The 14,344-nt window shown below is 44.8% G+C and overlaps 1 protein-coding gene across 1 annotated transcript in view; it reads right to left on the bottom strand.

Moving 5' to 3' along the window:
- Positions 1-2,111: 2,111 nt before the first annotated feature.
- The window catches only part of LOC311060292 (glutamate receptor ionotropic, delta-1-like), a gene marked incomplete at its 3' end in the record, with an annotated part of 247,067 nt that continues 234,834 nt past the window's right edge, over positions 2,112-14,344 (bottom strand). The window contains exons 13-16 of the mRNA XM_084078427.1: positions 11,823-11,964; positions 6,526-6,633; positions 2,320-2,699; positions 2,112-2,232 (exon numbers count right to left, since the gene is read on the bottom strand). Of these exons, the coding sequence (XP_083934553.1) occupies positions 2,112-2,232; positions 2,320-2,699; positions 6,526-6,633; positions 11,823-11,964 (751 nt within the window). The remainder of the gene's footprint in view (positions 2,233-2,319; positions 2,700-6,525; positions 6,634-11,822; positions 11,965-14,344) is intronic.

The following is a 14,344-nucleotide window of genomic DNA, read 5'->3' as shown; positions in this document are numbered from 1 at the left end:
ACTAAATAAAAACAAAATAAAAACTAAATATAAACTAAATAAAAACTAAGCTACGATGACTAAAATGAAGACTAAATATATTGACAATTTTGTTAATAAATAAAAACTACAAATAAAAACTAAAATGTTAGTGAGGGACTAGTGGAGAATAGATCCAGTAGAACTAAAAGACAAGTCATTTTATGTTTGGTTGCGCTCAGGTGTTGCGCTCTGAAAATAGCAGATCTACAAGCTCACATCGCGTCGCGCTGAGACGCTTTGTGAGCTTTTAGATCTGCTATTTTCAGCATGCAACCAATTGTAAAATCAGCCATTGCGCCATCAAAGCACCGATACAATACATTTTAGTCGACTAAAACAACTGTAGATTTAGTCGACTACAATCTTATGATATTTAGTCAACTAAAACTAGACTAACAGTAAAACATTTCAGATGACTAAAATATGACTAAAGCTAAATGGAATTTGAATTCATGTTTTAGGGGGGGGGGGGGGAACAATCACTGAAAATCACGGCACCTCGTCTTTAACAGAACAACGATACACAACCAAAGCAGTGTGCGCTGATCTTTGAAACAATGCACCGTAACTTATATATATGAAATTATTGCTAGACAGTGACGTCACTGACACATCCTTGGTATTTTTATCCTAGCGGCAGCGCTCGCTACACATGTGTTTTTTGTTTATGTTTTTTCACGGCTCGCGCTACTCGCGGGATTATTATTTCTTGTCAACATTCAAGTATAACTATGAGAAGGTAAAATAACGTGTCATTATTAACACATTCGGTGCCAGAATTTTATTATAACAGATTACGTTCGGTGCCAGAAATCTCACCGTTGAGCTGCGTGGCGCTGTTTAAGCTGTAGACTCCAAGACGAGAATTCCATGTGAAAAAAGCATGCGTTCATTTTGCACGATGGTCCTGGCTAACGCCTGGAACGATAACATCTCTCACGCGAGTAACAATGGCGGAGCGATCGTGCATATAAAATGAGTCGTTTTCCCCAGCGTAAAAAGTTTCGGAGTTATAGGGGTTTTAGAGGAGATAGAACGGAAGCGGATGGGAGCCATGTTTTTTCGACACAGTGATCCATCTGTCCTTTCCTTCTCAGAATCACCACCAGAATCACCACGGGTGAAAAAAACAAGAAGACTGAAAACACGGTTCAGACCGAAGCGCTACTCTGTGAAAACACGGTTCAGACCGTGTTTGGCACCCGATGTGTTAACTATTTAAATGATATATGATTAGTAGTCCACTTCCTTCTGTTGGTACGGATGGCTTCACATTGCAGCGTTCCGTACCCGAGACTACACCTCCCCAGGCTGTCCCGGGTACGGTACGGTACGGTACGGTACGGTGATCCGTTCCGGGGAACGGTACGCAACGTTCACACTGTCACAACATCTGCCAAGCGGTCCGGGGTGCGCACCAGGGTTAGGGTTACCCGCACAGAGTCAGGGTGTCGACTCACTGGAAACACTTTGCCTTCATAACACTGTGTTACACTAAATGGAACAGAGCCTTCATTAGAACCACGGTGCTACACTAAATGGAACAGAGCCTTCATTAGAACCACGGTGCTACACTAAATGTAACAGAGCCTTCATTAGAACCACAGTGCTACACTAAATGGAACAGAGCCTTCATTAGAACCATTGTGTTACACTAAATGGAACAGAGCCTTCATTAGAACCCACGGTGCTACACTAAATGGAACAGAGCCTTCATTAGAACCACTGTGCTACACTAAATGGAACAGAGCCTTCATTAGAACCCACGGTGCTACACTAAATGGAACAGAGCCTTCATTAGAACCCACGGTGCTACACTAAATGGAACAGAGCCTTCATTAGAACCCACGGTGCTACACTAAATAGAACAGAGCCTTCATTAGAACCACGGTGCTACACTAAATGGAACAGAGCCTTCGCTAGAATCATTGGCGACACCCGTGAGGGAAGTAAGGAAGAGGCCCCCAATTTCTTTCCAACATGGCTGCCGTGCATTGAGCACAGATTTCATTTAAACAGTAAAGTGATTACTGTCCCCCCCCCCTCCCCTCCCCTCCCCCCCACATTGTCTGTGTGTCCCCGCCCGTCCCTCATATGGAGGTGCTGTGTGTGGCCTCCATCATCACCTCCTGCATGGTGGTGGCGCCCCCTCCTGGCCCCCCGGGCTGGTAGGAGGAGATCTGCATGGGCGCCTGTTTGCCGGGGCTCTGTCTGAACAGGCCACCGTTGGGGGCCCGGTGCTTACACTGGGAGGAGGAGGAGGGGGGCGGGGCCGAGAGAGGGGGGGGCAGGAGGTGCGGGTGGTGGTGGTGGTGCGGGTGCAGCTGGTGGTGCATGGGGTGGGGGGGCAGGGGGAGGGGCAGGGGGGGGTGCATGGAGGCGTGGGACATCAGGGCGTCCTGATGCTGCAGCTGCTGGAGCTGTTGTTGTTGTTGTTGTTGCTGCTGATTGGACGCCCGGCCCAGGCTGCCACCGCCCCCGTGGAGGGGGTGGGGGTGGGGGTGGGAGGCCACGCCCTCCCCGGGGAGGAAGGAGGCGGAGCAGGAGCCTCCACCACCAGGGGGCGGCATACTGCCCATGTCCAGCGCAGAGATCTCCATGGAGGGAGGAACCGTCAGGTCCTCCTCCAGCAGGCTGTTCATACGACGATGCACCTGAGCCAGGTGCACCTCCTTGTCCTGTTAGGAGGAGGAGAAGAAATCATACTGAAATCAAACTGAAATCACACAGAAATCATACTAAAGAAATCATACTAAAATCAGACTAAAATCAGACTACAGTCATACTAAAATCGTACTGAAATCACACTGAAATCACACTGAAATCATACTAAAGAAATCATACTAAAGAAATCATACTAAATAAATCATACTAAAGTCATACTAAAATCATACTGAAATCACAGTGAAATCATACTAAAATCATACTAAAATCATACTAAAATCATACTAAAATCATACTAAAATCAGACTGTAATCAGACTGAAATCATACTAAAATCACACTGAAATCATACTAAAGAAATCATACTAAAATCAGACTGTAATCACACTGAAATTGTACTTGATCAGTGGAGAATTTAAAGGCAAACAAAAACAATATTGGAACACAAACCAATGGCTAAGATGAGATGAGATAAGATAAGATAAGATAAGATAAGATAAGACATTTGCCTCTGAGAGGTAAAGTAGTTTTAAGTAAAGTAGCAGATGAGGTATAAAACATACGGAGTACTCAAGTTAAAGTAAAAGTACCTCAACAAGCAGTAATTGAGTAAAACTACTCATTAGTGTGGTGACCTTGCAGATGACAATGTCTTAGAGAATGTGTTTGGCTATCAGGACTATTTAATCAACACAAAGTGCAGACACTGCATCTGCTCTCTCTCTCTCTCTCTCTCTCTCTCTCTCTCTCTCTCTCTCTCTCTCTCTCTCTCTCTCTCTCTCTCTCTCTCTCTCTCTCTCTCTCTCTCTCTCTCTCTCTCTCTCTCTCTCTCTCTCTCTCTCTCTCTCTCTCTCTCTCTCTGTATCTCTGTCTCGCATACACGCGCACGCACGCACGCACGCACGCACGCACGCACGCACGCACGCACGCACGCATACTTGTTAGGCATTAACACACACTCACACATACCCAGAATGCACTGCTTCTCTGTTGGGCTGGAGATTTATTTACCCACTGCTGGAACAAGTACCCTTACTTCAGTAAATGTACCCTTACTTCAGTAAATGTACCCTTACTTCAGTAAATGTACTCTTACTTCAGTAAATGTACTCTTACTTCAGTAAATGTACCCTTACTTCAGTAATGTACTCTTACTTCAGTAAATGTACTCTTACTTCAGTAAATGTACTCTTACTTCAGTAAATGTACCCTTACTTCAGTAAATGTACTCTTACTTCAGTAAATGTACCCTTACTTCAGTAAATGTACTCTTACTTCAGTAAATGTACTCTTACTTCAGTCGATGTACTCTTACTTCAGTAAATGTACTCTTACTTCAGTAAATGTACCCTTACTTCAGTCGATGTACTCTTACTTCAGTAAATGTACTCTTACTTCAGTAAATGTACCCTTACTTCAGTAAATGTACTCTTACTTCAGTAAATGTACCCTTACTTCAGTAAATGTACTCTTACTTCAGTAAAAGCAGCGAGACCACAAAGTAGAAACATTCTGTTCCAAATCCAATGTCCCCGTACCATTTCTTAAAAGTATAAAAGTGTTCTTCATATAGTTGCTGTGATGGGGCAGAAACCTATAATCTCCATATGTTTAACTGTTTCTGTGTTTTGTTTTGTTGTTTTTTTGTTGTAAATGAACAGCCCTACCTGATCCTCACACTACAGTGTCACAGAAAAGCACCAAAAGTAGCAGATCTACAAGTTCAAAATGTAGCGCAAAGCAATATCATGAACGCCATTTACTGTATGTCTCCGCCAGGCCGGATGGCCTAAGCCCGGAGACTATGACGGGCGGACGGGCGACCGGACGCTTTACAGAATGACACACTCTCAGTAAGCCAAGGAGGAATCTCCACCTCAACCTTTTGCTTTTTGACAAAGCTTTGAATTCATGGAAGTCGTTGGATCCTCCACGACTAGCAGGTCATTTTATACACGTACTCAAGGTCTGGCTTACATGTACTTTGTAACTGGCTGTTTTCCCATCGTCTGACTGCACTGGCAGCGTTTGTGTCATCGTAGAAGGAGGTACATCGCACAGCGTTTGTGTCATCGTAGAAGGAGGTACATCGCACAGCGTTTGTGTCATCGTAGAAGGAGGTACGTCGCACAGCGTTTGTGTCATCGTAGAAGGAGGTACATCGCACAGCGTTTGTGTCATCGTAGAAGGAGGTACATCGCACAGCGTTTGTGTCATCGTAGAAGGAGGTACATCGCACAGCGTTTGTGTCATCGTAGAAGGAGGTACGTCGCACAGCGTTTGGAACAAGACGACATAGCTGGGAAAACGTGTTGCTCATTTGTTGAACAATTACTTACTTATGCCCCGACACCCATAGGGTATAGGCCGGCGACAAGGGACCACCAGAGTTCTCGAAACTCTGCACACACATTCCCCAGATGCCAATTCAGAACCTCTGCCCCAACATGTTCACATGGGCCTTTTATAGCGCCACCAGCAGGCCGATTTGTGCAAAACATTTTTTTTAACAGTGCTCCTACAGATTTGGTCCCAAAACCCTGCAAATCGCTACACAGTATCTCTATAGTCATTAAACCAAACAGGTCTTTCAGATTTTTCATATTCCATCCTGATTGGCTAAAATTGGCTTCCAAAGTTTGCAGGAGTGCTCCGTTTTGAACAAAATGCCTCAAATCAATAACACAGCATGCAATTTCTGTGACATTTTGCACGCACATTCCCACTATGCCGAGGAAGAAATGACACTTTTTCTTTTTCTTCAAATCAACCTCATGGTGGCGCTATAACAGGCCAATTTGTGTTTTTACCTATAACTGCACGGAACTGTGTAAAACTTTGTATGCGCACTCCCTAGAGGCCAAAAACATTTTTTTCCTGCATTTTTCACATCTGCCTTTTATAGCGCCACCAGGAGGCTGACTTATGTAAAACATTGTTTTTTATATTACTCCTTCAGATTTTATCCAAATTTCACGAAAATCGGTACACAGTATCTCTATAGTGATGTGATCAAGACGGCTCTGTTTCATTTTTCATATTCCATCCTGATTGGCTAAGATTGACATCTAAAGTTTGCAGGAGTGGCCCGTTTTGAACGCAAAATGATTTTGCGTTCAAATCATGAACGCAGCGTCCAATTGTGGTGAAACTTTGCACGCAGATTGACACTACGTTGAGGAGAAAATGCCACACTTTCAACAGCCTATTATAGCGCCACCAGGAGGCCGATTCTTGCACATGTTTTTATATTACTCCTATACAAATTGTGTCCAAACATCACACAAATCGGTACACATTATCTCTAGTCTGTAGGAATCAAGACGGATCCGTCCGTTTCATTTTCCATCCTAATTGGTGGCTTGTAGATTGGCGACATTCACCAAGTGATACCGTTGTGCGTCAAAGTATAAACTGAGCTTATTGAGGCATAACAATGACTGTTATTATAACGACTCGCTGAGTTCTAAACTGATTTACACGCGGTTTGGTTTCTTTGATACAAGAGAGAGAGAGAGAGCGAGAGAGTCATTTTATGTTTGGTTGTGAGCAGGTGTCACGCTTTGAAAATAACCGATCTACAAGCTCACAGCGAGCTTGTGGTCGACTTGTGAGCTTGTTGGTCGGCTAAATTTACCATTTACCATTTTAAATCAACTGCAGATTTAGTCAGACTAAAACATTATGATATTTAGTCGACTAAAACTAGACTAAAATTAAAACACGTCAGATGACTCAGAAAAGAAAAACTACATGACATTTTATTGAAGACTACGACTCAAACTAAATGACATTTTGCAATCAAAATGAGAGTGGTGATGGGGGGGGGGGGGGGGTTCACCTCTTTGGGCGTGGTCTCTCTCCGTCGGCATCGGTCAGCGGACCACCAGGCCTCCAGGCCGGCCACCAGGCAGGCCAGCAGCAGACCGGCTGCCAGGACACAGAACACCTGGTGGAGAGAGAGACGATAAAGTACTTATAACTTACAATGACTCAAATGTTTTACTTAAGTAAAAGTATCAATCAAAGCATCAAAGTATTTGTATCAAAATGTACTTTAAGAACCACAAGTTCAGGTGCTAAAGTGTTTGAAAATAGCCGATCTTACAAGCTCACAAGCTTGTAGATCGGCTATGTTCAAATAGCCTAGGTATAAAATAGGGCTGAAGTGGTTAATGTATGTTTTTTAATGTAATCATTTATATCTGCACAGTAACTAGCAACTAAAGTTTTCTTGTCTGGCTCATGGACTAAATGGCAGTTGCAAGGACTTGCATTGGTGCAGACTGGCCGAAAACTAACCATGAAAATAGTGACACCATCAGTAACGTTGGGTATATTTTACCCCATATAATAAATTCCATTAAAAAACATGTCTCATCAAAATATATTAAACATTAGGGGTGCACCGATGTATCGGCCTTACATCGGTATCGGCCGATATTAGCCTCGTTGACTGCCATCGGTGTATCGGTGAATAACTTGACTTTCACCGATGGCAGCGGCCGATGTTCACTGACTTAATATGATGATGTTTTCTCTGCATCCTACCAAACTGCAGTTCCAGATTAGATCCCTAGGTGGTGGTATAATACTACACTCACACGCCGAAGAACCACTGCACATGCGCAGTAGGTAGTACTACATGGCATGCGCTTCATGTTTACATACAAACAAAAAAAGAAACGATGTCTGCTGTTTGGGATTTCTTCACCGTCTCAGAGAAAGATCGCCGTTTAGCAGTTTGCAAAACTTGTTCCAATGACATTTCAAGAGGGGGTAATACCAGCAAGGATTTCAACACCTCAAACCTGAAGGCTCATTTGAGAAGTAGACACATTGAAGAATATAATGACTTCCTGAAAGCTGACCAGAAGCGGCGAGATGAACAGGCTCGTCTGGCTGCCAACAAATCCACCAGTAAGCCGACAGACAAAACTCCGCCAATAGCAGCAGCATTTGATAAAGGGAAAAAATTCGCCACAGATAGCACCAGAGCTAAAGACCTAAATAAGAAAGTTATGGAGTTTATAGCAATAGACGACCAGCCTTTCTCTGTTGTGGGGGATGTGGGTTTTCGAGCCTTGGTGGAGCATATGGAGCCCCGCTACACACTGCCCTGTCGCAAAACATTTGCTGAAGTTTGTCTCCCCGAATTATACCACGTTGTGGCCGGCCACATCCATGAGCTTCTGGCTGGTGACATCCCTGCCATCAGTTTTACTACTGATATTTGGAGTTCAGACGTTAGCCCTGTGAGTATGCTTAGCCTCACGGCACAGTGGGTTGACAAGGAGTTTAACCTGGTCAAAGCAGTGTTACACTCCCAGGAGTTTACTGGCTCCCACACTGCAAATGCTATCTCAGAGGCTTTTGAGAACATGTTTGAAACATGGAAAATACCAAAGTCCAAAGTCCATGCTGTAGTGAGGGATAATGCCAGAAATATGGCGAAAGCTATGAAGGACATTAATCTGACTAGTTTTGGTTGCATGGCGCACTCTCTGCAACTAGTGGTTCACGATGGCGTTCTGACCCAGCCTAGCGTCTCGAATGCGTTGGCAATATGCCGAAAAATAGTCGGCCACTTCAAACATTCACCCCTTGCCTACTCGCGCCTGCAGACTGTACAGGCGACACCAAAACGATTACAGCAAGATGTCCCCACTCGCTGGAACAGTACATATCTCATGATGGCCAGCCTTCTGGAGCAAAAGCATGCACTCGCTGCATACGCAGTTGACCACGACCTCCCCGCAAACCTCACTGCGCAACACTGGGGATTAATTGAACTTAATCACACTTCTCTCCCCATTTGAACAACTGACGAGAGATATCAGCGCATCAGAGGCGTCGGTTGCTGACGTGATCCCCTCGGTGAGAGCGCTGAGACGTCTTGTAAGCAAGGCTGCTGCTACAGACCATGGTGTCAAAACAACAAAGACGGCATTATTAGAGTCTGTGAACAAACGGTTCAGTGAGTACGAGTCTGATCCCACTTTCTTAATTGCAACGTTACTGGACCCCCGCTACAAGGACCGATACTTTGACGAGGATGTTAAACAGCGAGCCCGAGCAGCACTTGACGCGCAACTGGTGGACACTGTGGATGAGGCGCGCGTGGATGAGACGCATGGAGAGGGTGCTGCGACGAGCGACCACCCACAGCGCAAGAGGGCCCGAACAGACGAGGAACAACAGGAGCGACCCAGTCTACACGACATGTTTGAGGAGATTCTGCAGGAAAAGGGACCAGAAATGCCAAGGTAAGGTATATTTTGTAATCTCTATTATTGTTATGTTGCTGTTAGCGCTATTTTGTGGACCACACTTGCATTGCACTGCTTGTATCCTACCTGTATGGATAGTGAAAAATAAAACCTCTTTATTCTTTTTTTCTTTTATACTTTAAGGACGAGGGTGGCAGAGCAGCTGGATAGTTTCTTTGCAGAGGCCCCCATTCCCAGAGATGATTCTGCATTCAAATATTGGCAGGAATATCACCATCGTTTTCCAGCACTGGGGCAAATGGCCCGCAAATACCTGTGTGCCCCATGCACAAGCGTGGACAGTGAGCGGCTGTTCAGCACTGTGGCTCACGTTTTGGATGAGAAGAGAAATAGGCTGACCTCTGACAAGGTAGAGATGCTCGTCTTTGTAAAGAAAAACATGCATCTTACCAAGAAGTAGAGGCCCACTATTAGGGAAGGAGGCTTTTTTTTTTGTCTATTTGTTTTGTTAAAGACTGAGGCCCATGTTCAACTCCACCAGCCTACTGCAATGGAAACACAAGGTGTATTGTATGAAAAATACAAGAGATGAAACTGTGAAAAATAGCCCTATTTGACTTTGTATTTGTTTTATATTGCTTTTCTTTCTTATCGCTTTTAGATATTATATTTTTTTAATTTAATTTGTTTAACAAAATATTTGTATTGGGCTGTTATTTAATTTATTTGTTTAAATTGGCCTGTTACTGTAAGTACAGAAGCATTTGTCATTGAGTAGGTAGGTAGTTGTATGGCAGGCAGTTTTCTTTTCATCAAAAAACATTTGTATTTTATTTTTTGTAATCAGAGCCTCCTATTGTATTGTGTTGCACTGTTGCACAGCAGGCTATTAGTGGCACTGCATCTTGACTTGAATGTGTATGGTCTTCCCTAAGGGTTATATCTGGCTGCTAGTGTTTTGTGAGGCTGCATTGCAAGCTTTGTTTGTTTACAGTTCAGAGATGATGTCTTGAATAAGCCTGGTGTTACTGTTAAATGTTTGGTTGAATAGGTGTCCATGTCAATCCATGGCATCTAAAGTTGCACCTTTTCATATTTTTCAAGTGAGTACTACTGACCACATTGACACTGACCAACCATGATACTGACATGATTCTGACCATGATACTACTGACCAATGACCATGATACTGACATGATACTGACTGACATGATACTGATGACATGATACTGACCACGATACTGACATGATACTGACATGATACTGAGTTACTGACCATGATACTGAGTTACTGACCATGATACTGACCATGATACTGAGTTACTTGACCATGATACTGACCTACTGACCATGATACTGACATGATACTGAGTTACTGACCATGATACTGACCTACTGACCATTATACTACTGACATGATACTGGCCATCATACTGACCATGATACTGACATACTGACCATGATACTGACCATGATACTGACTTATTGACCATGATACTGACATGATACTGAGTTTACTGACCATGATACTGAATTACTGACCATGATACTGACAGTGACAAGATACTGACCATGTATTATTATTTGCACATTCGTTTGCAACAGAGACTGTGGTGACTGAAAGAAGGCTATTTAGCTGGATGTGAAGCAATCTGTCTTCTCTTCTGTAAGAGTTACATATTAATAAAGAGATTGTTTCATACATCTTATTGAATTTGTGCTCATTAAAAGTGATAAAGGGCTGAAATGATTTAAGATTGGGCTTTTTAAATACTTAATTTATTTTCCTGGCACAAAAGGGTGAATGAATAACAACATAAACAAACATCGGTATCGGTATCGGCTATCGGCTAAATTATTATTTTAAACATCGGTATCGGTATCGGCCAAGAATTTCCATATCGGTGCACCCCTATTAAACATCAATACTTGGCAAATTGAGGTACTCAATTTGCAACCTGTTCCTGTTGGCGGATGACTCGGCTCTGCTGGTCTCGGACAGGCACAGGCTGCAGGTTGAAAAAGCTCTCAGCTCTGAACTCGATATGATCCGCGTCTGGCTCGCTGATAACAAACTATCATTACACCTGGGAAAAACTCAATCCGTTCTCTTTGGGTCTAGTTTTAACCTCGGCAAGGCTGAGAGCTTCTCAATCAAAGTGGGTGATGATGTTATCACAAGAAAAGAGGGAATTACCTACCTAGCTAGGTTCCATCTTACAGTCGAACCTTTCCGGCGATAAACAAGAGTCATCAACAAAGTCAACCAAAGAACACGTTTTTTGTACAGGATTTCCTCTCTAGTCAGTAAGAATACTTTGAGGACTCTAACAGGGGCCCTCATCCAAGGTTACTTCGACTATGCATGCACCTCATGGTATCACAACACCACTAAGGTCTTAAAAACAAGGCTCCAGACATCCCAAAACAAACTAGTAAGGCTACTTCTTGGCCTCAAACTCACAACCCACCTAACCCATCTCACTTTGCTAGTGTCGGATGGCTCAGGGTTGAGGACAGAGTACAGCAACTTGTAATGGGCCTGGTCTACAAGATACACCACAACATTAAGATACCCATGTACCTGTCAAACTACTTCAAAAACCTAAATGAAGTCCACAATCACAACACCAGAGGTAGCTCCACTGATCACGTTCAACCCAGATTTGGCACAAAAAAGGGGTTGAATTTGTTCTCCTGCTATGCCACTAAAATGTGGAATGCTCTACCAAAAGGTGTGAAGGAGTGTCAAACCCTAGTCTCCTTCAAAACTGCCCGAAGAGAGTACCTTCAGGAGGCTGCAATTTGAAACTGGCCCCTCTGTCAAAGTCATAGATTTGAGTACTTGTTCCACCACTGCATACCTATAAATAAAGTTCTCATATTAGTAATAATAAATGTTACAGACCCCGGCAAAGCTGTGCAGCTTGAGGGAGCGGCCGTCTGGACGCGAGGCGGTCTGACCCCCAGTGAGGTCGCAGCGGCCGGCGCGAGGCCACCACTTCTGTTTGAGAACGTCCAGATCTCCTTTCTCCTGGAGCTCCAAGATCCTGAGGAGAGGAGAGGAGGAGAGGGGAGGAGACATGTCACCTACATGTCCTCTCTGTCGCCTGCATGTCCTCTCTGTCACCTACATGTCCTCTCTGTCCTCTCTGTCACCTACATGTCCTCTCTGTCCTCTCTGTCACCTACATGTCCTCTCTGTCCTCTCTGTCGCCTACATGTCCTCTCTGTCGCCTGCATGTCCTCTCTGTCACCTACATGTCCTCTCTGTCACCTACATGTCCTCTCTGTCACCTGCATGTCCTCTCTGTCACCTACATGTCCTCTATGTCACCTACATGTCCTCTCTGTCACCTGCATGTCCTCTCTGTCACCTACATGTCCTCTATGTCACCTGCATGTCCTCTCTGTCACCTATGTCCTCTCTGTCACCTACATGTCCTCTCTGTCACCTACATGTCCTCTCTGTCACCTACATGTCCTCTCTGTCACCTACATGTCTTCTCTGTCACCTACATGTCCTCTCTGTCACCTACATGTCCTCTCTGTCACCTACATGTCCTCTCTGTCACCTACATGTCCTCTCTGTCACCTACATGTCCTCTCTGTCATCTGCATGTCCTCTCTGTCACCTACATGTCCTCTCTGTCACCTACATGTCCTCTCTGTCACCTACATGTCCTCTCTGTCACCTACATGTCCTCTATGTCACCTGCATGTCCTCTCTGTCACCTACATGTCCTATCTGTCACCTACATGTCCTCTCTGTCACCTACATGTCCTCTCTGTCACCTACATGTCCTCTATGTCACCTACATGTCCTCTCTGTCACCTGCATGTCCTCTCTGTCACCTACATGTCCTATCTGTCACCTACATGTCCTCTATGTCACCTACATGTCCTCTCTGTCACCTACATGTCCTCTCTGTCACCTACATGTCCTCTCTGTCATCTGCATGTCCTCTCTGTCACCTACATGTCCTCTCTGTCACCTACATGTCCTCTCTGTCACCTACATGTCCTCTCTGTCACCTACATGTCCTCTCTGTCACCTACATGTCCTCTCTGTCACCTACATGTCCTCTATGTCACCTACATGTCCTCTCTGTCATCTGCATGTCCTCTCTGTCACCTACATGTCCTCTCTGTCACCTACATGTCCTCTCTGTCACCTACATGTCCTCTCTGTCACCTACATGTCCTCTCTGTCACCTACATGTCCTCTCTGTCACCTACATGTCCTCTCTGTCACCTACATGTCCTCTATGTCACCTACATGTCCTCTCTGTCACCTGCATGTCCTCTCTGTCACCTACATGTCCTATCTGTCACCTACATGTCCTCTATGTCACCTACATGTCCTCTCTGTCACCTACATGTCCTCTCTGTCATCTGCATGTCCTCTCTGTCACCTACATGTCCTCTCTGTCACCTACATGTCCTCTCTGTCACCTACATGTCCTCTATGTCACCTACATGTCCTCTCTGTCACCTGCATGTCCTCTCTGTCACCTACATGTCCTATCTGTCACCTACATGTCCTCTATGTCACCTACATGTCCTCTATGTCACCTACATGTCCTCTCTGTCACCTACATGTCCTCTATGTCACCTACATGTCCTCTATGTCACCTACATGTCCTCTCTGTCACCTGCATGTCCTCTCTGTCACCTACATGTCCTCTCTGTCACCTACATGTCCTCTCTGTCACCTACATGTCCTCTATGTCACCTACATGTCCTCTCTGTCATCTGCATGTCCTCTCTGTCACCTACATGTCCTCTCTGTCATCTGCATGTCCTCTCTGTCACCTACATGTCCTCTCTGTCACCTGCATGTCCTCTCTGTCACCTACATGTCCTCTATGTCACCTACATGTCCTCTATGTCACCTACATGTCCTCTATGTCACCTACATGTCCTCTCTGTCACCTACATGTCCTCTATGTCACCTACATGTCCTCTCTGTCACCTACATGTCCTCTATGTCACCTACATGTCCTCTATGTCACCTACATGTCCTCTCTGTCACCTACATGTCCTCTATGTCACCTACATGTCCTCTATGTCACCTACATGTCCTCTCTGTCACCTACATGTCCTCTCTGTCACCTACATGTCCTCTCTGTCACCTACATGTCCTCTCTCACTGCATCCATAAACCTCCTCTTTGGCCTTCCTCGTCTCCTCTCACTGCTCCAGCTCCATCGCCAGTGGTGTGTGTGTGTCTGTCTGTCTGTCTGTCTGTCTGTCTGTCTGTCTGTCTGTCTGTCTGTCTGTCTGTCTGTCTGTCTGTCTGTCTGTGTGTGTGTGTGTGTGTGTGTCTGTTCAGGGGTATGCAGACGATGTCCAGTTAGCCTCTCATCATGGGGCTGTAATAAAGAACATGCTCTCCAAAACCCATTCCTTTTTGGAACGGTCAGGATT

Source organism: Gymnoscopelus microlampas (assembly GCF_963454915.1).
Source record: "Gymnoscopelus microlampas genome assembly, chromosome: 14".
Lineage (NCBI taxonomy): Eukaryota > Metazoa > Chordata > Actinopteri > Myctophiformes > Myctophidae > Gymnoscopelus > Gymnoscopelus microlampas.
The sequence above is the reverse complement of the archived record's forward strand: the minus strand, read 5'-3'. Positions and strand labels throughout refer to the sequence as shown.